Source organism: Equus quagga, chromosome 14, assembly GCF_021613505.1.
Source record: "Equus quagga isolate Etosha38 chromosome 14, UCLA_HA_Equagga_1.0, whole genome shotgun sequence".
In the NCBI taxonomy this organism is placed as follows: domain Eukaryota; kingdom Metazoa; phylum Chordata; class Mammalia; order Perissodactyla; family Equidae; genus Equus; species Equus quagga.
The window spans coordinates 94526981-94550783 of record NC_060280.1 but is presented as its reverse complement, the minus strand read 5'-3'; the positions used below and the strand labels follow the sequence as shown (position 1 = coordinate 94550783).

The 23803-nt window shown below is 64.2% G+C and overlaps 1 protein-coding gene across 1 annotated transcript in view; it reads left to right on the top strand.

The window, feature by feature from the left end:
* PIAS4 (protein inhibitor of activated STAT 4) overlaps positions 1 to 23770 on the top strand; it is a 24306-nt gene extending 536 nt beyond the window's left edge. Inside the window, exons 2-11 of the mRNA XM_046684982.1 lie at positions 4514 to 4940; positions 15260 to 15344; positions 16052 to 16093; positions 16281 to 16371; positions 16487 to 16615; positions 16684 to 16789; positions 18656 to 18729; positions 18810 to 18970; positions 21502 to 21632; positions 21944 to 23770. Of these exons, the coding sequence (XP_046540938.1) occupies positions 4514 to 4940; positions 15260 to 15344; positions 16052 to 16093; positions 16281 to 16371; positions 16487 to 16615; positions 16684 to 16789; positions 18656 to 18729; positions 18810 to 18970; positions 21502 to 21632; positions 21944 to 22206 (1509 nt within the window). The 3' untranslated portion in view covers positions 22207 to 23770. The remainder of the gene's footprint in view (positions 1 to 4513; positions 4941 to 15259; positions 15345 to 16051; positions 16094 to 16280; positions 16372 to 16486; positions 16616 to 16683; positions 16790 to 18655; positions 18730 to 18809; positions 18971 to 21501; positions 21633 to 21943) is intronic.
* The last annotated feature ends 33 nt before the right edge of the window (positions 23771 to 23803 follow it).

Here is a 23803-nt window from a genome sequence, read left to right as displayed (position 1 = left end):
GGGCGGGGAAGCCGGGGGCGGGGCCTCGGAGCCTCACCCCAACCTCGGCGCCCGGGGTCGGGCCTCGGGCTCTAGGCGGGGCCCGAGCGGTCCGGGGCTGGCTCTCCGCAGACCCGGGGACAGGGCCGCGCCTCCTGGCTGGAGGCACCGTCCCCCTGGGCGGCTTGACGGGCCGGGCCGCCCGTCCCCTCCTCGCCCCGGGCCGGGGTCCCTGCTCGTCGGCCGGGGGGAGTGTCTTGGCCTCCCCGCCCCCTCTTCGGGGCCCAGAGGGCGGCATCGGGGCTCAGCCTCCCCGCCCAGCGGGCCGGGCTGGGCTTGGCGACTTCCTGCTCGGAAGGGTCCCCTGACTCTTCTGCCACCGCTTCCCCCGTCCCGGGTGGCGAGCCAGCGTCCGGAGCCGCCCCCCGACTCCGGGTGTTCTCTGGGGGTCTGCACCTCACGTTGGGGTTTGGAGCCCCTGTGCGGCTCCCGCGTGGGTCCCGGGGCCCCGCCCCCCTCCCGACACCCTCCGTCTCGGCCCCCGGAGTGGGCGCGGTGCTCAGGGAGCTTGCCCACCGCCCTGGACGGAGCCCGGACCCCTCTTCTCGGTCAGCAGCCTTCTCATTGCGTCCTCTGAGTGTTGGGTCCTGGGCTCTGCGTTCCTCCTCCCTCCTTCCCCTCGGACAGCGTCTGAGAGTCTTTGGATTCTGTTCCTGGGGGCTCTGAACCCCACACTGAGCGGGACCAGACCCCGCTCGTCTAGTCCCTTGTCAGTCTGCTTCTCCGATCAGACCCTCTCCCCACACAGCCCCCGGATCCCCTGCTTTCGGTCCCCTTATGAACCCCAGCTGTGGCTTCTCGGCCCCCCTGCCTTTCTGCCGATGTCTTGTGTTGGTCCTTGGAGGGGCTGGTTGCGGTTTAGGCCTCTTTTTGGGGATAGCTCCTCGTGCTTCTCCCCCATGCTCCAGTTGGGGGTGCAGGTTCCGCATCTAGATGCCATCCCTTCTCCCAGCTTGTGGCCTCTTCAAACTCTCTTGGAGCTGAGCTAGGAGCATCCTTGTCCCAGAGATGTGCCCTCCTGGAGGTGAGGCTCCAGAACCCTTGCCCCTGGCTGGACTAGGGCTCTCCCTTAGTGCCCTGAGAAGTTTACTCAAGGCCGCTGATCCTGGGGAGGGGAGGGGGCTGGACCTTCGCAGGACCGAGGCGTGGCCGTCTCCCCCTTCTGGGCCCTCCTCCCCGAGGTCCTGACCTGTCAATGTTTTCTCTCCCTGGCTCCTCCGTCTTCTTAGATCTGCCATGTCTTCCCACTGGGATCCGAATGCAGCCCTGGAGGTTCTGTGTTTATACGGCATGACCCCAGAGTGCCCCCCCCATACCACCCCCCCCCACACCTCTGCTCCTCTCCAGGGTTGCGAGAAATTGAGGCTTGCCTCAGAGATGTGGAGGTGTGAACTCTGTAAGCCCAAGGTGGCAGCCCAAGGGCCCAAAGTCCCCCAGCCCTGAAATTTAACCCCTCCCACCCCCCAGTGGGGCTGTGGGCCTGGGACTCCCACCCCCGCTCCAGCGGAGGATAGGGTCTACGCTCCTTTTTACATCCGGGGCCTTGAAACGCGATCTGATGAACTCTACTTGGCCCTCTGCTAGCTGGGGCACCCCACCCCAATTAAATCAGGTTGACCCTTTTTTCAGGCCGCTGTTCAGGGGGCTTGGGACTCCGCATGACTTTTTCCCTCCTCGGGAGCCTTTTTTTTCAGTTTCTCCATCCCTGCGGAGTGCCTTATGCATAACTGACATATTCCCTCTTTCAGGCGCTTTCTCAGCCTCTCGTGTTAAGAGCTGGAGATTTTGTCTTTTGGGGTGCAGGAAGGGCTGGTGTGAGAGGGGCTTGTTGATAACCTGTCGATAAACTGGAAATCTGAGACTCCTAGGCCCCCGAGAGGGGTTGAGAGTGCAGGGGTGGCCGCTGGACTCTGAGCTGGCGGGGAGCGTTTTGCACGGATCTCCGGTTTCCTGAAGAGGGGGCCTTGGCTTTCCCCCAACGGCCGCTCCATGGAGCCATGGCCGGGAGAGGGGCCGTGAGGCACAGCGGCTCTGTCCAGGCTGCCGTGTCTCCACGCGGCTCCACACCAGCCCGGAGCTGAGCCTCTGGAAGCTGCAGGGGCCTGGCGCTGTTTATAAACAGATCTGAGGCCAGGCGGGTCAGGATGAAGGCACGGCAGGAAGTGATCTGCGGCGCGCTGGGGCTGCTTCCTGAGCAGCCTTGCCCCCCTCGAGACGCCACCCTCCCGGTGTCAAGGGCAGGCTCCTTGCTGGTGGCAGCTGCTGAGAAACCCGAGCAGCGAACATATGGCAGCTTGAGGGGTGTGCCCCGGGATGCTCCTGTGGCCACTCCGGATGTGCGCCCTGGTGGAAGGGGCGGCCTCGGTGGGGCGGGGGCTCTGAGGGGCAGCCTGCTGTCAGAAGATCCTTGTGGTCGGGCTCAGAAAGGCCGAGCGCACCCCACTTTGTCTCCATGGCGCCGTCAGCCTCCACACGACGGTGTCTCTCCCCTCCAAGGCTGTGGGCCCCTTCCAGAGGAAACATCTTGTCTGCAAGCCTTTTTCCTCTGCTCCAGGTGGGACGTCAGGCCGAGGGAGGGGAGCCTGTTTTCAGAGCCCCGGACTCTGAGGGCCAGCAGATGCCTAGGTCCCCAGGCAGGGGCTGTGCTGGGGAGTGAGCGCCCCCAGGCCCCAGGCAGTGGAAGGAAATGCCCTTAGGAGCCCCACGGCCCGGGGTCCGTGTGCCAGCCCTGCCCCTGACTCGCGGGGAGGCCCCCTGGGACCTCAGCCTTCGCTCCTGCAGCGTGGGCGCCTGTCCCTGTGGGGCTGGGCATGTGGTGGACGCTCCATGGCTGTCGTGAGGGAGGAGGAGGAGGACCCTGCGGCCGGAGGCTCCCCCTCCAGGTTTGGCAGGACTGTTATCTTGAGCCTGGATGGCCCCTCCGCCTTCCGCAGGAGCGTATAGCCAGAAGGGAGCTGAGCGCCCCCGTGCACGGACCCACGCAAGTGTGGGAGCCCAGGGCTCCTGAGTCCCCGGCCGCCAGCAGACTCCTCGCCTGCCTCTTAGACAGCCAGGAAACGGGACATGCCAGAACCTTCTGGCACTCAGGCCGCTCCGTAAACACCTGGCAGGGTTCCCGCCCTCCTCCCACTGTCAGAACTTCTCGAGTTGAGTTTCAGCGATTGATGACTTTCTTTGGGTGTCGTCCCGCCCCCAGCACGCCAGCCATCCATCCCCACTCTGGGGACCTGCGCTATCTTCTTCCCATTGCCCCTGGAAGTTTCTTTTTCCCACCACGTTTCATTCATCACAGGCCAGCCTCAGGGCTCAGCTCGGATGGCCCCGAAACCCTGCTGGCCCGTCCCTCGCAGACACACTGCTTAGGGAGCATTTCAGGGAGCCCGCCCTGGCCAGTCTCATGGAGGGCAGGCCACCGCCAGACAGCCCAGGAGAAAACCCTGGTATGGCTGGGCTCCTGCGTGTGGTTTGGTCTGGTGGGAGGGACCCTGCCAGGTATTAAGTGCCGGACCTCGTTCGTCCCTTTGCCCCAGCTCAGTGAACGACATCCCCAGCTGCCAGATTCCCAGAGCCTTCCCCTCAGATATGCGATTTTCAGTGGGATTGATCCTACCTCCTGGGGACACATGGTGATGTCTGTGGGATGTGTGCGATTGTCACGACTGGGGTTTGGGGTGCTCCTGGCGTCATTGGGGGGGCTGGGGTGCTGCTCCGCCCCCCACAGCGCCCGGGACGGCCCCCTGGAGGCTGCTGGAGTGATTGGGGACATTCTGATGGCAGCGCTCGGCTCTGTGTCACGCTGAGGGCAGCGTCTTAGAGAGCGGCTACCCCGGTTTCTGAGCTGGCCTGGCTGAACCTGGGCTGTGACTTGGGGCTCACACCAACCTGGTGGGGGTGTCTTAAGGATCAGGGTGAGTCTGTGATCATGGCTCCCGCTCACTGCCTGGCCCGTGGTCGGTATTAGGCGAGTTGTGGTTCCCGTCCTCTAGAGCGGAGGGAAGTGTGGTACGTCATCTGGTCCTTCCCACAACCCGCTGGGATGGAGCCTGTCCTCCTCCCTGACGAAGAGCCCGAGGGTCAGAGAGGCCATGAGTGTGCTGGGCCAGGGGCTGGCTGAGGCTGTTGACGGTAGAGCGAGAGTCCCAGTTCCTGCCCTGGGGACGCTTTCAGGCGGAAGATGGGAAGAGAGGACCTAAATTAGAAGGCAGTGGTGTGGGGGGTAGTGGCGGAGCTTTCGCTGCGTTGGCGAGGCTGAGGAAGGTGGAGGAGGAGAGGGGGGGCGGCAGCCCACGTGGAGGGGTGCCGAGCCTGGGCCCCCACCCCGCCGGCCAGAACGCAGGGGGCCTGGGGCAGGGCCGGGCAGTGGCTGCCGGGGTCCCCCCCGTCAGGCAGATGCTCCGGGAAGCCCGGCGCCCCGTGGCGGCCCCCCTCCGGCCGCGCCGCCCTGACCTGCACGTCTGTGCTTGCTCGTCCGCAGAACATGGTCATGAGCTTCCGAGTCTCCGACCTGCAGATGCTCCTGGGTTTCGTTGGCCGGAGTAAGAGCGGACTGAAACACGAACTTGTCACCCGGGCCCTGCAGCTGGTCCAGTTTGACTGCAGCCCCGAGCTCTTCAAGAAGATCAAGGAGCTCTACGAGACGCGCTACGCCAAGAAGAGCTCGGAGCCCGTGCCCCAGCCCCACCGGCCGCTGGACCCCCTGGCCATGCACCCGACCTTCGAGCGGGCCGGCGCCGTGCCCAGGACTCCCCTCTCGGGCCCCAACCTCGACTACCCCGTGCTCTACGGGAAGTACTTAAACGGACTCGGACGCTTGCCCGCCAAGACCCTCAAGCCGGAGGTGCGCCTGGTGAAGCTGCCCTTCTTCAACATGCTGGACGAGCTGCTGAAGCCCACCGAGCTGGGTGAGTCCGCCCCCCGGGGCACCCACCTCCTCCTTCCTGAGCCTCGGGAGCAGCAAGGGGCGGCAGGGCCTGTCCTTCTGGGAAGCTCGGGGCCACCTTTGGGTCTTTACATTAGTGAGCTGTTGCTGTGTAACGAGTTACCCTGATGACAGCTGCTCACAGTAGCCGACACCTCTGGGCGCTCGGTTTCCGAGAGTCGGCACCTGGGAGTGGCCAGCTGGGGACTGCCCAGCGCAGGGCTGCCAAGAGCTCACGGTCAGGCTGTCGGGGGCGGCCACCCGGTCTGAAGGCTCGGCTGAGGCTGGAGGCCGCATCTGCGCGTGGCTGCAGGCAGGCTGGGCTCCTTGCCGGCTGTGGGCAGGGGACCCCCGTTCTCGCCATGGTGGCCTCCAAGACGGCTCGAGTGTCCCCCATCGTGGCACGGTGGCTCACTTCCCGTGGAACCAGTGACCCAGGGCAGGGAGGGGAGAGCGAGTGTGTGCGCATGTGCGTGTGCACAGCCCAGCTGGAGCTGCAGCCTTCTCCTCGGCCGAGCTGGCAAGTGCACACCTTGGTTTCTGCCACATCCCGTGGGTCACACAGGCCCCTCTGGGCAGGGTGGCCAGCAGCTGCGCCAGGAGGTGGGGGCCCCAGGGGCCCCCGGGAGGCAGCTTCCGCACTCTTACTCCCTAAGGCAGAGGGGCCAGGAGGTGGAGGTGACCTCTCTGCTTGCCCGCAGGGGCGTTTCGCAGCAGGCGGCCTGCGGGAGGCTCTGGCCAGCACGGCCGACCACTCTGGGCATGGCCGGGCGAGCTCCCGATGGGGCACCGGCAGGCGCAGGAGAGGCCAGGGCTCCGAGGCGCTCTGTCCCCGCATTGATTGAGCGCCTGCTGTGTGCTGGGCCTGTGTAGCAGCCTTGACGTCAGGGCTGGTCCCGGGCCTCCCGTGGACCCACGGGTTCCAGGCCCTGAGTGTCCTGGGGACCCCCAGCACCTCTTCTTCCTGCGTCTTTCCTCTCTCTTTGTGTGTGTTTTCACTCGTCACTTACTCATAGTGCACGTCTGTGCGCCTGTGGCTGGGTGCCCGCTGGGGGCCGTAGCAGTTGAAGCCCCCGGCCTGGTGGGGAGTCCCTTCCAGCTCCTCAGAGGGCCCCAGCCCTCTGGCACTGTGGGTCCTGCCCTGTCCGGCCCGTTGTCCCATCTCCCGTCCGATCCCTACGTCCTTGCTGAGCCCCACCTCGCGCCGGCGCGGGTTCTGGTCCTGGTTGTCCTGTGTGCCAGGGCAGGGGCCACAGTCCCGACGACCCTGCCCGCCGTGCCCACTCCTGCCCTGCTGCTGACCCAGCGCTGTCCTGCTCGGCCGGCGCCCTCCGCGCGCTGCTCCCTTCCGTCCTGGTGGGAGGGCTGGGCAGTGGCCAGGGCGCTGCGGTGCCAGGTGAGGCCGCGGAAGGTGGAGGGGGCGTAGCGGGGGCCCCAGCCGGGTCTGCGCCCCCCCGCCCTGCGTCTGGCACGCAGAGGGGCTCCTCGTCCCCCAGCTGAGAGGCAGGCAGCCCAGCAGCACGTGCCAGGGCTGGTGGCAGCTGGGGACCGGGCCTTTGCTGGCTTCCTGCGACGCCTTCCCCACCTCGGCTCCTCCACCTCTCTCTAGAGGCGGGAGCACGCCCCCAGCTTCTCCGCAGCTTTGGGGTCAGACTGGCTGGCTGGCTGGCTGGCGCTGAGGGTTGAGCAGGCGTTTCAGGCTCCTGAGGACGTGAGAGCCGTCTTCATCCCAGGGCCGGGTTTCCACTGGGAGGCAGCAGGGCGGGCTGGGTGCAGGGCGGGCCGGGGCTGGAGGTGACAGCTCAGGCCACCCTCTGCTGCCCTCCCCTGCCCTGCCCTGCCCTGCCCGGACCAGGCGCTTCCTTGCCGCACGTTCCTGCCCACAATGCATCGCCGCCCTGAGCCCCCGGGGACCCCGGTCACCTGATCTCCGGGAGTCTGTTCCCCGTCTACACCAGGAATGACTCTGCTGGCGGCTCAGAACAAAGAGGCCGACCCCACCCTGTCCCTGCTCCCACCCCCACCCCGCGCCATCCCAGGGTGGCCCCGTCCTCGGGGACCCAGGGCTGCCCGGGCTCCTAGGAAGTGGTTGGGGCACGCGTGTCCTGGGCCCGCAGTCCTGTCCACTGCCCCTCGCTCTGGGGGTCACCCTGGTGGGTCCTGCAGGGGGTGGGGCTCCAGCGCCACCAGCTGCCCCTGCAGCCCTGGCCATGACCCACCGACCAAAGCGAGGCCCAGACCCTCTGGTTTGCTTTCCCGGAAGAGCTGCCGGCCGGCTCCGGGCTGGAGCCCGCGCCAGGCGGCCGGGAGACATAAATCACGTGGAGTAGAATGCTCGGCTGGGGGAGGGGAGGGAAGGGAATAATAGAGCCACAGAGCGGAGCCGGGACCTGAGGACACAGGAGCTGCTCCAGCGGGAGGCGGGACTGGTGCCCAGAAAGGTCAGGAGACTGGCCCAAGGTCACACAGCATCCCGAGGAAGGGGCTCCAGGCCGAGTGCTCAGCCACCCCCCCGAGTCTGACCCCCTCCCTGCACCGTTGGTTCTGAACCACATGAAGGTTCTAGAGCCCATCGCCCCGTCCCAGCCGAGAGTTCAGAGGCCGGCGGCACATGCCTGGGGCAGGGGCGCTTGCTTCCCGACTGCCGGCGGATTTAGGGGGCCAGGAGCGCTGCGTGGGTCACAGCCCATGGTTAGGGGCTCCCTGGGCATCTGATGGCCACTCAGGGTGACGACAGCCAGGACCCAACTGAGGAGGACCTGAGCTCCCAGTCAGGGCGCGAGTGGGGACAGGAAGGGCCACCAGGAGCCCATCAGGCGGGAGGAAGGACACGTGGTGACCTGATGTCCTGCAGCCAGTGCCTTGCAGGTGGACCACTCGGCCTGTCCCCGTCCTGTGCAGAGTGAGCGAGCACGTGCCCCGGGTCCTGACCACAGGCCCCCTGGAGGTGGGGACTGTGGCACAGGGCACATGTCTGTCCGTCAGCCAGCCTCGAGGCCCTCTTGCCCGTATTGCCCAAGGGACAGCAAGGTAGTGGTGTCCCTGGCCTGGCACATTTTCCAGGAAGCTGCACTAGAGGTGGGTAAATGGTCTTGGGTGAGGAATGCTCTGATTGGGGAGTGCAGGGTCCCCAGGGGGGCTGTCGGCACCAGGAGCCCCTTACTGCTCGTTGTGGGGAGGTGGCAGGCAGGAGGGCTTCCTGGAGGAGGCGCATTCCTTCTTGCCCCGGGGGGTGAAGAGCAACAAGCCGGACAAAGAGGAAGGACCAGGGCAGCGTGTTCCAGGCAGAGGCCCGGTGGTGGGAGAGCGCTCGTGAATGGAGGCCATTGTGACCCGAGCGTGGGGTGGCACGGGAGGAGGGGCGAGAGCGGCCTGGACAAGGCGGCAGAGGCCACTGGGAAGAGTGGGGACAGACTGACCGTCCCGAGGGTTTTGGAGTCACCCAAGGTCCAGGGAGCCTTCCCAGGTCTTGTTTTCTTGAGTCCCGTCTGAGCTCAGTGTCGTCCACAAGGCTCCAAGAGGCCGCGTGGCCTGCCCGCCGCTCCACCACCGGCGCATTGCCCAGCCAGGCTCCTCAGTGTGTCTGCAGGCCCACCTCCTGCCAGGAGAGCCTGGGTGGCCCTGGTCATCCTGTGTCCCATCTCCCAGCACCAGGAGCAGGGGGCGTGCCCCCCTGGGCAGCTTTGGAGGGGGCCCCGGCTGTGGGGAGCACCCAGCACGACCTGCGAGGGGGCCCGCAGGTGGACGGGGAGGTCCCAGGCCCAGCCTGCTGGCTCCCTCTGTCTCCCGCGGTTCCCAGCCCCAGTTTTCGCTGTTCAGCTTCCTCCTTGGTTTATTCCCCACACAGCAGTTCACTCTCCCCGAGTAACCAGAGGAAGCTTTCAAAGAGCAGGCTGGTCACGTCCCTGCTCTGCCTCATCCCCTCCCTTCTCCCTCTCTCCCCCTTGCTCCCTCTGCTCCAGCCACATGGCCTCCTCGGCCTCCTCGCTGTTCCTGCAACACGCCAGGCCCAGTCCTGCCCCAGGACCTTTGCACGGTCTGTTCCTTCTCTCATCCTCCTCCCCACATGTCCACCTGGCCCTTCTCTCCCTGATCGCTGTGTCTACAGCTCGTCTCCCTCCTGCTTGCCTTCCCTCACCACCCTCTGGTCCTCCACGGCCTTGCTCCCAACCCCAACGTTGTTTGTTCATTTGTATGCCTGCCTCTTGAACACCGGGGCCTGGGACTGGCTTGTTCTCCGCTGCATCCATGGGATGGAGGGGCTGGAGGGCACCTGCGTGATCAAAGGCTTGGAGCTGAGAGGCAGCCTGGGGGCCTCAGTGAGGCCCCCAAACTGACATCCTTGAGCCCCTGGCCCACGTTGGTAACCCCACGAGTGGGAAGTCACAAGCCCATTGGACGGGTGCGGGCACCCAGGTTCCTCGCCCCTGTGAGTGGACGAGCTGGGACTCGAACCCAGAGCCCCTGACACGGGGCTCGTGGTGCCCGTCTTCTGCCTGCTGTGGGTGAGGCGCCCAGCACCCGGCCCGGGGACTTCCCGCTGCCGCCAGGACACCACCCCAGCAGCACCCACGCCCTGCGCCATGGCTCAGACCTCGACGTCACGCTGTCCTGACTCTTGATTTGGGGAGCTGATGCTGGATCTCTGGGCAGGGCGAGGTCAGAGACCCTGCGGGCGGGGCGTCGGCCTGGACGAGGGGCCTTGTCCTCCTCTGTCCCCTGAGGCCCCTGGGGCTTGGGCAGTGGGAGGGAGAGCGTCCCATCCCGTCGACCTCTTGAACCCCCTCTTCTCTCCTCGTCCGAGCTTCTGTGGAAGTCCGTGTTGGAGTTAGGAACCCGGGCCGGCAGCGGGGACCCCGCGGGAGCCTTCCTCCCCCACGAGCGCAGCCTGCAAGGAGGCGGGCGGCTGTGTCCTGGCCGCGCCCGGGTCCCTGCGTCGTGAGCGTCTGCGCCGTCGTTACTGCTCTTTGCTGGCGGCACTTCGCGTGGCGCCCGCAGCCCAGGGTGGAGCTGGTGTCCGGCCCCCCGTCGCTTCTTGGATGGCACCCCGGGCCTGGCTCCCAGTCTGCCGGGTCCCCTGGCTCCTCCCGGAGTTCCAGTCCCCAAGGAGCCCGGGGGGCTGAGCCCAGGGCGCACATCAGCCCCGCCCCTGCCCTGCCCCACAGCCGCACAGGTGACAGCAGGAGTGCTAGGGACTGGTTCAGGGTCTGCGACGACACCAAGATGCTGGGAGGTTGTGTTGGATGCTAGGAGTAAATGTGTTGGAGATGCACTGAGCGGGGAAGGAGGTGGGGAGGGCCAGAAGGGGGAGTGGGCGCAGTGTTTAGATGAAGGCGCTTGTCCTGGTGGCGTTTGCACAGAATTAAAAGACACCAGGGCCATGTAGATGGTTGGAGAAGGAATGTTCTGGAAGAGGGGATGACCAGTGCAAAGGTCCCGAGGCAGATGTTCTTGGCAGGTGGGGAGCATGAGGAGGAGGCCCGGGTGGCTACCGTGGACTCAAGGCCACCAGGGGTGGGCACAGAGCATCACCCCAGGCCCTGAGCTGGGGGAGCCCGGAGAGCAGCAAGGGGTCTGCGGACCGATCAGACTGAGCCGGGTACCGGGCATGGGAGGGGCCACCCTGGGTGCGGTGTGGAAGCGGAGCTAACAGGACTGGCCAGGCGAGTTGCTGTTGGGGTGGGGGCACGAGAGTCACCGACACCACACACGACCGGGCCCTGAACAGCTGACGGGGTGGAGCTGCCCCTGGCCCAGAGGGCGAGTGTCTCGGTTTGGGGGATCCCCAGCCGCCTCCCGACGGGGTAGGTCGTGCCGTGTGCCAGCCGAGGTGGCGGCTTGCCTCCTGCCTACCTGCGACGTCACTTGCCGGAAGAGCCGTTGGCCGCCCGGGCCAAGGACGCAGCGGAAGATTAGAGCGTGGGCGCATCCCCTGTCCCCGCAGCAGCCTCGGCTGGAGATGGGAGCCCTTCCAGGGAGGGACCACGCAGTCTGGTCTTCCGACAACCCGGTTCCCCAGCCTTTCTCACACTGTCTGCGGCAGAGCTCCCTGGCGAGCAAGGCTCCCACACAGCCTGCCGGCCCCCCGCCACCCCTGGGGACACTGCGGGATGGGGCTTACTTTTGACCTCCCATCCAGCCGTCACAGCCCAGCTTGGATGTCCTGAGCCCCCCCCCCCCCCATAATTGCCCCCCGGCCCTTCGCACAGGTCTGGGCGTGTCTGCAGGTGGTCTCTAGGCAGCTCTCCTCCAGGGCCCCCCCAGGACCCCAGAGGGGCCAGCCGGGCCCACAAACAAGCGTGATCGGGGAGCAGAGTGCCAATGACAGCGGCCCCCTCTCACTGAGCGCCAGCTGCAGACCCAGGCTCAGGCGGGGCTGGAGGCGTGGCCCCGGGCAGAGCTGGGGTACCACGCCAGGCGGCCTGGCTTCTGAGCCTGAGCTGGTTTGAAACTCACATCCTGTTTGCCTTTTAAAGACATTACCTGTTGTGTTTTGGAATCCAGAAGGTTCGAAAGCGGGGGCTGGCTGAGGAGGGCCAGGGGCCAACCCCACTGGCTACCTTGCCTCGTAAAGCAGGACTTGCTGACACGCAGGCGCGCCTGTCTGCGTGTTCGGGGGCCCTGGTGGCTTTGGGGTACAAGGCAGAGTGGGGACGCCGAGGCAGAAACCAAGCGGCTTGCCAAGCTGAAAATACTTACACCCAGGCCCTTTATAGGCCCAGCCTGCCCGCACTGTCCTGAAGGGCTTGCGGTGTAGATAAGGCCCGCTCCTGCCACCCTTGCAGGCCTCCGAGGCCGCACCTGTGGCCACCGCTCGCCGCCTCCCCAGGGACGGCCTTGGCACCGACGAGCAGGGCGGCGTCTGCGCAGACCCTCCGCCGGGCGCGCTGCTCCGCACCCGCTGTTTGCGCTTAGAGACTCTCGGAAGTTCCTCCTGGTCGGAACGCAAAGGGCTGCTTGAGCCTTCGTCCTCCGTTTTCCCTGTTGCCTAGTGCTCCTCGGATGGTGTCCGGGAGCGCGTCTTCACCAGGCCACGTTGTGGGCGTTCGGCTCGCTGGCAGTCTGTGGCGGAGGTAACGGGTGGGGTGGCCGTGGCCTCCGCCATCCCGTGTGTGAGCGTGTCTGCAGTTGTGGCTCCTCAGCCACCGGGAGGCCGGCTCTGCGGCTGTGTGCGTGATTTTGATGATCTGCGAGGTTGCCCCCCTCCTCCCCCGCCAGCCGCAGCCTCGTCAACTTTGTCAGACTTTCAGTCTCCTCCAATCTGTCGCTCAGATGGTTTCTCAGTGTGGCTTTAAATCGAGGTGTAATTTATACGCAACGCGATCCACAGATACCGTAGCGTGCCGTTTGAGTGGTAACAAATGAGCGTACCCGGTACCCCAGATGCCATCGAATACAGAGCATTGCCATCACCGTGATGGCCCGCCTGCCCCTTCCGGGCAGTCCTCACCCCCTCCAGAGGCGACCTCCGTTCAGATTCCTGTCGCCACAGATCAGCGTGGCCTGTTCTAGAACACGACGTGACACGCCTACCTCCTTTGGCTCAGCGTGACGGTGTTGAGGTTTGTCCGCGTTGTCCTGTGGATCTCAGATTTTGTTCCATTGCGTGAACATACCGTAGCTGGTTTACACGTCTGCCATTGCCGGGACCCGGGTTGTCTCCAGTTCAGGGCCGTTAGGAATAAATCTGCCGTGAATGTTCCCGTACAGGTTTTTGTAGACGTATTTCCATTTATTTGGGGGCAAATGTCCAGAGGGGGATTGCTGGGTTCTGGGGTAGGTGTGTGTTTAAGTTTATTAGGAGCTGGCCCACAGTTTTCCCAAGTGGTCGTACCAGTTTATACTCCACAGCAGAGAGAGATGGCTCCACATCCTCGCCAACACTTGGAGTTGTCTGTCTTTTCATTTTAGCCCTTCTAGTGTGAATGTCGAAGTTGTGGTGTTTTTTTTTTTTTTTTTTGAGGAAGATTAGCACTGAGCTAACATCTGCCACCAATCCTCCTCCTTTTTTGCTGAGGGAGACTGACCCGGAGCTAACATCCATGCCCATCTTCCTGTATTTTATATGTGGGATGCCTGCCACAGCATGGCTTACCAAGCTGTGCCATGTCCACACCCGGGATCCGACCTGGTGAACCCTGGGCCGCCGAAGCAGAACATGTGCACTTAACCGTCACGCCACTGGGCCGGCCCCGTGAATGTCGAAGTTTTAAACCAATCTTACATCCCAGGACCATTCCCAGGGGCCCTGGATATTTGCTAATGTTTTAAGATTTATTTATTCATTTATTAAAATTTTATATTTTTTCCTTTTTCTCTCCAAAGTCCCCCAGTACATAGTTGCATATTTTTTAGTTGTAGGTCCTTCTAGTTGTGGCATGTGGGACACTGCCTCAGTGTGGCCTGATGAGCGGTGCTGTGTCCACGCCCAGGATCCCAATCGGCAAAACCCTGGGCCGCCCAAGCAGAGTGCATGAACTTAACCACTTGGCCCTGGGGCCAGCCCCTGCTAATGTTCCGTTGAGGGTTTTTACATCTGTGTTCAGGAAGGATGTTTGTCTGTACCTTCCTTTCTTGATGCGTTTTTGTCAGGTTTAGGCATCAGGGTTATGCCGACTCGTGAAATGGGTTAAAGAGTGTTCCTCCTTTATTCTCTGCATTTACGTCAAGTTTGACTGGTTTCTTCCTTAAATGTTTGATAGAATTCACTGATCTGGGCTTATATTTTTCTTTGTGGAAAGATTGTTAATTACAAACTCAGTTTCTTTAACCGATAAAGAACTTTTCAAACTTTCTATGTCTTTTGGTGCTAGTTTTGGTAATTTGCACCCTTGGAAGAATTTGTCCCTTTCATCTAAGTTGTCGAGTCTCTTGGCATGGAGCCATTCGTTATGTTGTCCTACTAACCCAAAAGGCTGTAGGATCTGTACTGTTGTCCATTTTTTGTTCTGATAGCTTGTGTTCTCAAGATCTTTTTTTTCCCCCTCAGGAAGATTGGCCATGAGCTAACGTTTGTGCCAGTCTTCCTCTATTTTGTGTATAGGACGCTGCCTCAGTGTGGCTGCCGACAAGTGGTGTAGGAATCAAATCCGGGCCACCCAAGCAGAGTGCGCTGAACTTCACCACTAGGCCATGGGGCTGGCCCCTCGACATCTTTTTCATTGCTGCCTCGCTCACTAGGTGTCTGTCAAAGAACTGTGGCTTTGTTGGTTTTCTCTGTTGTTGGCTTTCTGTTTCACAGGCTTCCATTTTTGTCTTTAATTTCCTTCTTTCTAATGACTTTGGCTTTAATTTGCTCTTTTTCTAGCCTGTCGTGGAGGAAGTGTGTAAGTCATTGATTTTTAACCTTTGTCTTTTTTGTTTCTTCTTCTTTTTTTTTTTTTTTGCTGAGGAAGACTCGTCCTGAGCTAACATCTGTTGCCAATTTTTCTCTTTTGTGTGTGGGCCACCACAGCATAGCCACTGACAGCTAAGTGGTGTAGGTCCACACTCAGAAACCAAACTGGGGCTGCGAAAGCACAGCACACCGAACTTAACCAGTGGGCCTCTGGGGCTGACCCTTCTTTCTTGTTTGATGGGGGCGTTTAAAGCTATGACTTTCCCTCTCGTGACTGCTCTAGCTGCCTCCCCCAGTTTTGGCATGCTGTGTTTTCTCGTTCAGTGCAGAGCATCTCCTCCTCCAGCCGGGGGTTCTCAGTGCAGTCACAATGGAGAGTGAAGAGCTGGCTTTTTGCCACCAAGGTCTCCATCCTCTGGCTGACTTTCCTCCGCCTTCTGCACCCAGTGGGTGCTTTGTGGTGGCCAGTAAGGCTCTGTGTGTGGCGTCCCCACCCTTACTGTGCGCCGGGCCCACCCTGTGACTTGTCTTGTGCACCTGGAGGTTTGCTGCCGTTTCCCTTCCTCGTCTCCTTGGCCGGCTGTGAGCGCCCAAGGCACCCCTTCTGTCCAGTTTGTCCCTGTCCCCTACGGCAGCACCGTGCATGGCCCACTGAGGGCTCTTTAGGTGCAAGGCCTGTGCCGAGCGCTTCTCAGTCTTCCTGAACAGATGCCTGAACCCTGGGGGCCGCATGGCTCTCAGCAGGGCACGGGGTGTCCTGAGTGTTTCCTGAACCACAGGCTGTGGCGAGCGGCCCCAAGGAGGGCCAGGGTCCGCCCCCATCCCCCATGTCTGCCCGCCCGGCAGGGGCTCAGCCTTCCATTTCCTGCTTCCCAGCCTGAAGAGGGCCAGGTCTGTAGAGATGACCATGGTGGGCGCCCTCGCTGGGGGACCAGACATGACCCTGACCCCCCGTTTGTCTTCAGTCCCACAGAACAATGAGAAGCTCCAGGAGAGCCCGTGCATCTTTGCGTTGACGCCCAGACAGGTGGAGCTGATCCGGAACTCCAGGTGCGCTGTGCCCTGCCCTCCGCGTGTCCCCAGGGCCGGCCCTCTGTGTGGGGCAGGGTGCCGGGTCGGCGTGTTCCCATGGACCTGCAGCCCCGGAGCTGGCTGGCTGCCCCTTTAACAGGGGCCCTCCCCTGGGCACTGCGACATTGGGCCTGGTCACCCCCAGGGAGCTGTCCTGGGCGCTGTGGGGGCTAAGCAGCATCCTGGGCCCCACCCTCTCACCGCTAGGAGACCCCCAGTGTGACAACCACAGATGTCCCCAGACGTCGCCTGCTGTCCCTTGGGGGCAGCATCGCCCCAGCTGAGGACACTGGGCTGTGACAGATGAGGGACAGAGGCTGGTCCCAGGGCTTTGACTCTGCTCTCGGTGGCCCCTCCGTCTCCAGCTGTGCACAAGTCACCGCCAGAGCAGCCCCGTGTCGGGTGCTCGGCACATGCGTGGCCACACCTGCCACCCACGTCCTGTTCCCACCAGCTGCCCCGTCGTCCGGGAGGGGCGGTCATTTGTCTGGGTCACCAGGGAGTCAGTGGTAGGAGAGAACATTCTGGGTGGCACCTGTCGGCCTTCAGTGGCAGGGGAGGCAGCGGGCCGGCCGGGCGGCTGGTGCGGGAGGGGCCCACAGTCACCTGGCTGAAGCGGCGGCTGGTGGCCGGGCACTCTGCTCCCTGACGCCCCCTCTCTCCCCTCTGATTCCCTCTGCACACAGAGAGCTGCAGCCCGGGATCAAGGCCGTGCAGGTTGTCCTCAGGTGAGCCCGGCCTGCCCCATCTGCGCCACAGCCTCTCTCCCTGCGGCAGCCTCTTGGTGCCCCGGCAGGGGGCACGGGCTGCTCCTCGCTCCCTCCTGCCGTCTGCCCTAGTCCGTGGGTGCCCCACCCCCGCCCACTCCCCCGCCCCTCCCGGCCCGCGGCCCCACGGCCCTCATTTTCGTTGCAGAATCTGCTACTCGGACACCAGCGGCCCTCAGGAGGACCAGTACCCACCCAACATCGCCGTGAAGGTCAACCACAGCTACTGCTCGGTCCCGGTGAGCGGGGCCCCGTGCAGCCCGGCTCTGCCATGGCACAGGCTGGAGGGGCGGGGGACGCGGAGGGCGAGTCACGGCCTGGCCCCGGCGGTGGCCTGACCGCGTGTCTCCCCAGGGCTACTACCCCTCCAACAAGCCCGGAGTGGAGCCCAAGAGGCCGTGCCGCCCCATCAACCTCACCCACCTCATGTACCTGTCCTCGGCCACCAACCGCATCACCGTCACCTGGGGCAACTACGGCAAGGTGAGTGGGCCGGGGGCCGCCCCGCCCGCCGCCGCCCACCCGGCCCTGACGCCCCCCTCTGCCCCCAGAGCTACTCCGTGGCCTTGTACTTGGTGCGGCAGCTGACGTCCTCGGAGCTGCTGCAGAGGTTGAAAACCATCGGCGTCAAGCACCCGGAGCTATGCAAGGCGCTGGGTGAGTGCGGCCGGCCTCGCGGGGCCTGGGCACCGTCCGTCACCGGAGGCCAGGGCGCTGGGGGGCCCTGGAGGGCACGGGGCAGGGAGCCAGGCCGCAGAGCCCGCGGTGCCGAGGCCCCGAGGCCGGGACGAGCAAGGCCTGTGGGGGTCCCGGTGGCAGCAAGAGGCCTTGGAGGGCTCCCCGGAGGGGAGGACCCCCCCGCCCGGGGTGATGGATGTCTAGGCAGGGAACAGGGCGGGCGGGGGACGGGCACAGAGAGCAGAGCCGAGGACGGATTCACAGGCCTCGATGCAGGTCTGACCAGAGAGGGTGAGACGGTTCATTTTTCTCTCTTCTCCCTTTAACACCCAAAAAAGGTGGGGGCGATGTCTAGAGCATTAAGAACCCCCCCACTAAGACTGGCAGGCAGCCTGGCCCTGTTTCTCTTCCTGCGCCCTTGCACCCATGTGCTCAGGAACGCAAGGATCCCTCTGCCGTGCAGCTGTGTGGCCGCGGGCAGCTCACTGGCCCTCTCTGATCACCCAGAGGCCCTTGTGGGGCGCCTTGTGGCAGTGACCCTGGGCAGTCAGGCTGGGCGATGTCTCCATCTGACGAGTGGGGATGCTGAGGCTCAGAGTGGCAGAGTCAGGGCTGTGACCCCAGGGCCTCAGCCCCCCACCCCACCACCTCCCTTTCCCCTCAAAGCCCTTTCTTCACCCCTCACCTGCCCGTCTCCCTGCGGGGACAGTGCCAGTGTGCCCAGAGGAGGCGGGCTCCCTGCAGGCACCCTGGCCTTGGTGCCTTTGGGCCGGGGCAGGGGGTGGGGCAGGAGCCCTGCTGCCCCGGCCCCTGCCGGCCGAGGGGCAGGGTGTCCCTGTAGCCAGCTAGCCCCAGGCCGGCATCTCGGCCGCTGGCTTCCTCTAGTCGTGACTGGGAGGTCCTGTGCTCGTCTCGAGGGACCCCTCCTGCTGCACGTGCCGTCCCCCCGTCAGCTCGGGCGGTGAGGCCTCGCTCTGCAACCTGGTGCGCGCTGCGTCCGGTCCCGGCTGCCCGGGGTCTGCTCGCCGGCCAGGCCTCTGGGCCGCCGTTAGCACTGTCAGCAGAGATGGGAGCCGCGGGGCGGAAGTTCACGCTGAGTTGTGACTGACTGACTGGACTTTGGGGACAAGCCAGCACGGTCACCCCCAGCCCCGTGCGGGAGGGGAGAGGAGGCTTCCTGGAGGAGGGCATGCAGGGGTGGTGTCGAGGGAGGGGGCAGTTCTGGGCTGCACGAGGGGGGCCTCCACCCAGCAGGGCGGCATCGGGCCACCTGAGCCATCTGGGGATGGAGTGGCACCGCCTGCTCCGAGTGTTGCCAGTCCCCAGGGCCTCCCGTGGCGTGTGAGCGTTTCTCCAGGGCACGTGTGGCTTTGGGGGCCCCCGCCATCTCTTCCTGTTCTGAGGAAGTGACACTCGGCACGTGAGGGAGCTGTGCCCGTGGGTTCATTCCTGCCCCACGGGGTCCACATCCCTGCCGTGTCCTTTGGAATGGTTCTCATCAGAAGCCACAGCCGCAGCCGTGGCCCTGCTGGCAGCTCTGTGTCGCCTGGATCTTTCCAGAAAAGTTCTGGGGGTCATAAGGAGCCACAGCAGGCGGGCTAGTGGGGGGGTTGGCTGGCCCCTTGGGCACCCAGGGCCTTTGCACAGATGCTCCTCATCCCCTGGGCCCCAGAGCACAGCTTGTACCCCGTCGGCCTGGGGGTGGACATTGGGGCGCTCTCCGGGTGCCCGTTTCCCGGAGCCGGGGCTGTCGAGAGCGCTCGCTACCGGAGAGCACCTCCCCTCAGCCCTGGCCCTGCGGGCGCCCCGGCCCCACTGCTGACGCCGGCTGCCCCCTCTCCGCAGTCAAGGAGAAGCTGCGCCTGGACCCCGACAGCGAGATCGCCACCACCGGCGTGCGCGTCTCCCTCATCTGCCCGGTGAGTCGCGGCGTGCGGCCCCACCCGCCCGTTGCGGCCGGGGCGGCTGTGTGACCCCGCTCACGCGCCCCTCCCCGCAGCTGGTGAAGATGCGGCTGTCCGTGCCATGCCGGGCGGAGACCTGCGCCCACCTGCAGTGCTTCGACGCCGTGTTCTACCTCCAGATGAACGAGAAGAAGCCCACCTGGATGTGCCCTGTGTGCGACAAGCCCGCCCCCTATGACCAGCTCATCATCGATGGGTGAGTGGCGGGGTGCACGGGGACCGCCCTGCCTGTGGGGCTGTGCCGGGCTTGGCCCTTCGCTTCTGTGGCTCCTGACTACCTGGGGTCACCGAGCTGCCCAGCAGCAAGTCCCCTTGGGCAGCCCCGGGTTACAGAGAGAGGTGTGTCGTCCCTGCAGGACTTCTCAGGGCCTTTGCTGTGCGGGCAGTGGCAGTGTGGCTTAGGGTTCAGAAGGGGTCTCTGGACCCTGGAGGTCCATGGGGCTCCCGTATGACTGTGCGCTCTTGGAGTCGTCTTTTCCCACATAAAATGGGGACTCGAGAGCCCCAGCCTCAAGGTCGCTGCGCGAGCCAGGGAGCTGCTTCCCAGCAGGCGTTGAGCACAGCCTTAGTCACGCTTTCCGTGTAGAAAGGTCAAAGGGACACACGTCTCCCCCAAGTTCTGGTCGCGTCCCGCTTGTCCCCTTCCTAGGGGCCCTGGCCTATGGCCAGGCTGTCCCCACAGCCCGACCAGCAGGCCCTCCCTGTGCCACAGGGAACCGAGGGGAAAAGGCTCTTCTCTCCGGAAGGGAGGCTGTTCAGGTCTTAGGTTTCCAGAAACTGAGCCGAGCACCTGACTGACTGGCTCCCGCCAGGCGCTGGCCACACCCGCCTCCTGTCCCCAGCGCCAGGCGGGGGCGAGGGAGGTAGTGGCCCAGGCAGGAGTGGGCATGCGGGCAGCCACACCCTGGACCCCCAGCCTGTGCAGGCGGACATCCGGCAGGGGCCATGTGCGTCTGGGGATGGGATGGGCCCGACCTGCAGGGCTGGTGTGAATTTGTCCCCACCAGTGAGCACTGGTCTCCGTCCTGTCACCGAGCTCAGGGTCCTGCCAAGCCCTCCCTCCCAGCCGTCCCGGCAGGTGGGCCTGGATCATCTCCACCTTACAGATGAGGAAGCTGAGACTCAGAAGGGACAGACGCCAGCCTCCGGCGCCCCTAGCTCATAGGGGGCCGGGATGGGAACCCAGGCCTAGCCAGCTCTGAGCCCAGGCCCCTCCCTTGTGGGCCCAAGCAGGGCGGCCCCGGGTGGAGTGAGGAGGCCCCTGGGGCCGGGCACGAGGGCTGGCCTGAATGGCGTCCCTGTCCCCGGCCTGGCAGCACGGCGCCTGCCTCCCCCCAGGCCTCGAGCAGGTCCCTGAGGCGAGGCAAGGCTGGCCACAGCGATGACGGCTCCAGGTGCAGCTGGCACTGGAGAGTGTGGCTGTGCCCCCCACAGACCACCATACCAGATGCCCCTGGGGCCTTGGTATAGCCGGGGAGCCTCCCTGGAGGAAGAGTCCTTGATTCATACTTTTATTTCTTGAGGTTTTGCCACCTTGTCATCCCTGGCCCTGAGCTGGTGATCCAGGGGTCCCCAAAAGGACCCAGTCCCAGATCCCATGCCAGGAGCTCCCACTAGGCATGGGGGTTGGGGGTAACTGAGCCAGACGCAGACCTTCCTGTTGCTTGGGCTGCGCATAGAGAGGAAGAGGAGCTGTCAACTGGGGCTTTGGAGAGCGAATAGGAGTTTTCCGGGGGGGGGTAAGCATGTTGCAGGCAGAGCTGTGTTCTCACCACGGTGACCCTGGGCTGGGGGTCTGAGTGGTGATGGAGAAGTCTCAGGGTGGGTGGGAGCCAGAGGGTGTCTGGAGCAGGACAGGGTCTCTCTTCTCCGTGACTGACTGAGGTGGTTGAAGGCACCTGGAGACAGGTGTGGCTCTGATGTTGAGCAGATGCTGGGGACGAGGTGGGCCTGGGGCCACTGTGGCCAGTGTGTCCCCTGTGCCAGGCCTGGCCTGGCATGGACACGTGGCCGCTCCTTGGATCCCGTGGGCGTGGCGCTCACCTCGTCCTGCAGGTGGGGAGACTGAGGCCCCGAGGCCAGGCATTGGCGGGGGGCAGGCCGGGAACCCAGGCGTGCTGCCGCCTGGCCTTGTGGCCTCGGAGAGCTCACGCCTCCTCCTCAGGCCTCAGTTTCTCCATCTAAAATGGGTTGGGCTGGCTGTACATGGCAGAACGGGGCCCAGGCCTATTGCCGTGGGCGCTCTGTTGGGGACGCCGTCGTCTGTGTGGGAGTGAGGGGGCCCCCCTTCTGCTCTGCCCCACTCGGGCCACATGCGCCTGCCCTCCGAGCCTCAGTTTCTTCATGTGTACTGATAGGGGCAGCACAGACTCGAGGTGGGAGCTGGGGCCGCTCAGTTAGGGGCCGGAGAGCTGGACTGTCCTGCGGCACCCCCAGGCCCCTGCTCTCGAGCAGTTGGAGGGACGCCACACGCTCTCTGTGCTCGCAGCCAGCTGTCACCACATTAGGAGTGTAGTCCTGCAGGCCCCCAAGCGATGTGGCGGACCCTCGGGGCCCAGAACGTGCAGGCCCCAGCAGCCCGGGTCCTCAGGCCGCCAGGCCTGGCCGTGCTTCCTGGAGCCACTTGTGCAGATGGGAGGGCAGCTTAGTGAGCGCCTACAGAACCTCGGGGAGCAGGGTGGGGACAGGGAGCACCCGGCCCAGGAGTCAGCCCTGCTCGCCCCCCAGGCTCCTCTCCAAGATCCTGAGCGAGTGCAAGGACGCTGACGAGATCGAGTACCTGGTGGACGGCTCGTGGTGCCCAATCCGCGCCGAGCGGGAGCACAGCTGCAGCCCCCACTGCCCCATCCTCGTGCTCGGTGAGTCCGCCAGGCCCCCGGTGCCCCAGCCAGCACGGCTCTCCCTGAATCCCTGCTCCATGGGGTTTGCAGTTTCTGAGTGTCTGTGTCCTGCCGTGTGGAGGTGGCACAGTTATCGAGCGCTTGCCATTGCCAGGCCCTGTACAGGGTGCTGGGGACCCAGTGGCGTCAGGCCCAGCTTGGCCTGTCCTCTGGGGCCTGCCACGTGATGAGGAGGACAAGGTGTCCTAGGGCCCCCCTGCCCCGCGCTGGCCTCAGTTTCCCCCTCTGAGTCAGCAGCTGTCCTGAGCGTCTGTCCCTCTCACCCGCAGGCACCTCAGATGCCAACGGGCTCCTGTCCACCCCCAGTGTCAACGGCAGTGCAGTGCTTGGGGGCACCGGCAGTGGTCCCGGTGTGGTGGGCGGTGTGGAGAATGGGAAGCCAGGAGCCGACGTGGTGGACCTCACGCTGGACAGCTCGTCCTCCTCGGAGGAAGAGGAGGAGGAGGAGGAGGAGGACGAAGATGAGGACGAGGAGGGCCCCCGGCCCAAGCGCCGCTGCCCCTTCCCGAAGGGCCTGGTGTCCGCCTGCTGACCGCTCGCCGCCGGCCGGACACTCGACTTTCCTGGTGCTCACCACGCGGCGGGGCGCAGGCGGGCCTCGGGTACAGCGGGAGGAGTGAGATATTTTTCTTCTTTTTATTGTTCATTTTGTTTTTCCACCCAAACTTTCCCCGGCTCCTGGCACCTGTACCTCTGGACTCTCCTATCGGAGGATTAAAAAAAAAAAGTAAAATGACAAAAAAAAAAAAGTACAAAAGAAATGCAACAAACAAACAAAAAAAAATCAAACTCTTAACAAACAGGGCAAGCCACCCACACAGCTGCTTCCCCAGCCGGAGTCAGAGCCCCGAAGACTGAGCTGACCCTGGGAAGGGGCGGGCGGGACCCAGGAAGCCGCGCCCCCCGACGCCCCGCCCTGCCTTCCGATGACCATTCCAGCCGGTGCAGAGGGACCCAGGCCGGGCGGGGCGGTGGGGGCAGCTGGGAAGCCAGCCCGCCGTGTGCCCCCTCCCTGGCGGCAACCGCGACTTTGACATTCGTCTGTTCCTTTCCTTTTTTCCTCTCTGCGAACGTGTCCTCTTGCCCAGGGACCCTGGAGCGTGCCGCCGAGCAGCAAGCATTTTAGCCAAGAAGCCATGGAGTGGGTTGGGGCGGGGAGGGGGGTGGCGGGGGCACGGGTGGGGCTGCGGGGGGTGGGGGAGGGTGGGGCTGGGAGGGTTCAGCCACAGATGTGTTGTATTTTTTGAAAGTGCAATAACTTGGTATTTTGAAGACCCGGCATGTGGCCAGGACCCCCTGCGGGAGGTGGGGGCCCCAGAGTGTGGCACCGTGTGGCGTTGGGGGGGGGGGGTCTCAGTTTTCTAGCCAGCTACCTCGGTAACTCCAATTCAGGTTAATTTCCCTACGGAACAGCGCAGATCCCACAGATGCCACCGGCCCCTCGCTCAGCGGGGCAGGGAGGGCGTCCACTTCCCAAGGGGCGGCAGGGCCCCCCGCCCCGGCCTCTCTATTTGGGGTGGTTCCTTGCCCCTCTTCTTGCTCTTGGGTTTTCCAACGGGTATGAGGCCTGCCCGGCACCCCCTCCCCGGGAGCCCCTCTCGTCTTCCAACAGGCCCCGGGCGGGGGCTGCCCTTTGGCTCCCAGGCACCCGGCCCGGCTTAGGGGGCCAGGGACCCCTGAGCTCCCACAGCTGCCCCAGATGTCTCCAGGGACCCGTGGCCGCGTGCCCGCCCCCCGCCCAGCATCCTTGGCCCCCCCCCCCCCCCGACCATGCTTGGTTCTCCAAACCACCTCTGCCCGCCGTTCGGTCTTTGCTTTTGATTCCTTACCCCCACCCCACTCTGCCCAGCCCCAGAATAATTTCCCTTTGTATAAACAGAACTCTCCTAGTCAGGAAGCAATATCCTTTCAGGTCTAAAGAAGAAAGGGACAGCAATCTGGTCGAGGGCAAATTCAGTTTTACTGTATAAACTCAGTCGCGCAGTTCGGCCCCCTCCACCTGCACTGGCAGCTGAGGGCCGCTGTTTTCTAATATTTGTATTCTAATTTAATTGTTTTTAAAAAACGCAAATAAAAAAAGATCAAGGTGAAGCCACTGAGGCGTCTGCTTCTCTGTGCGTCGGGGCGTC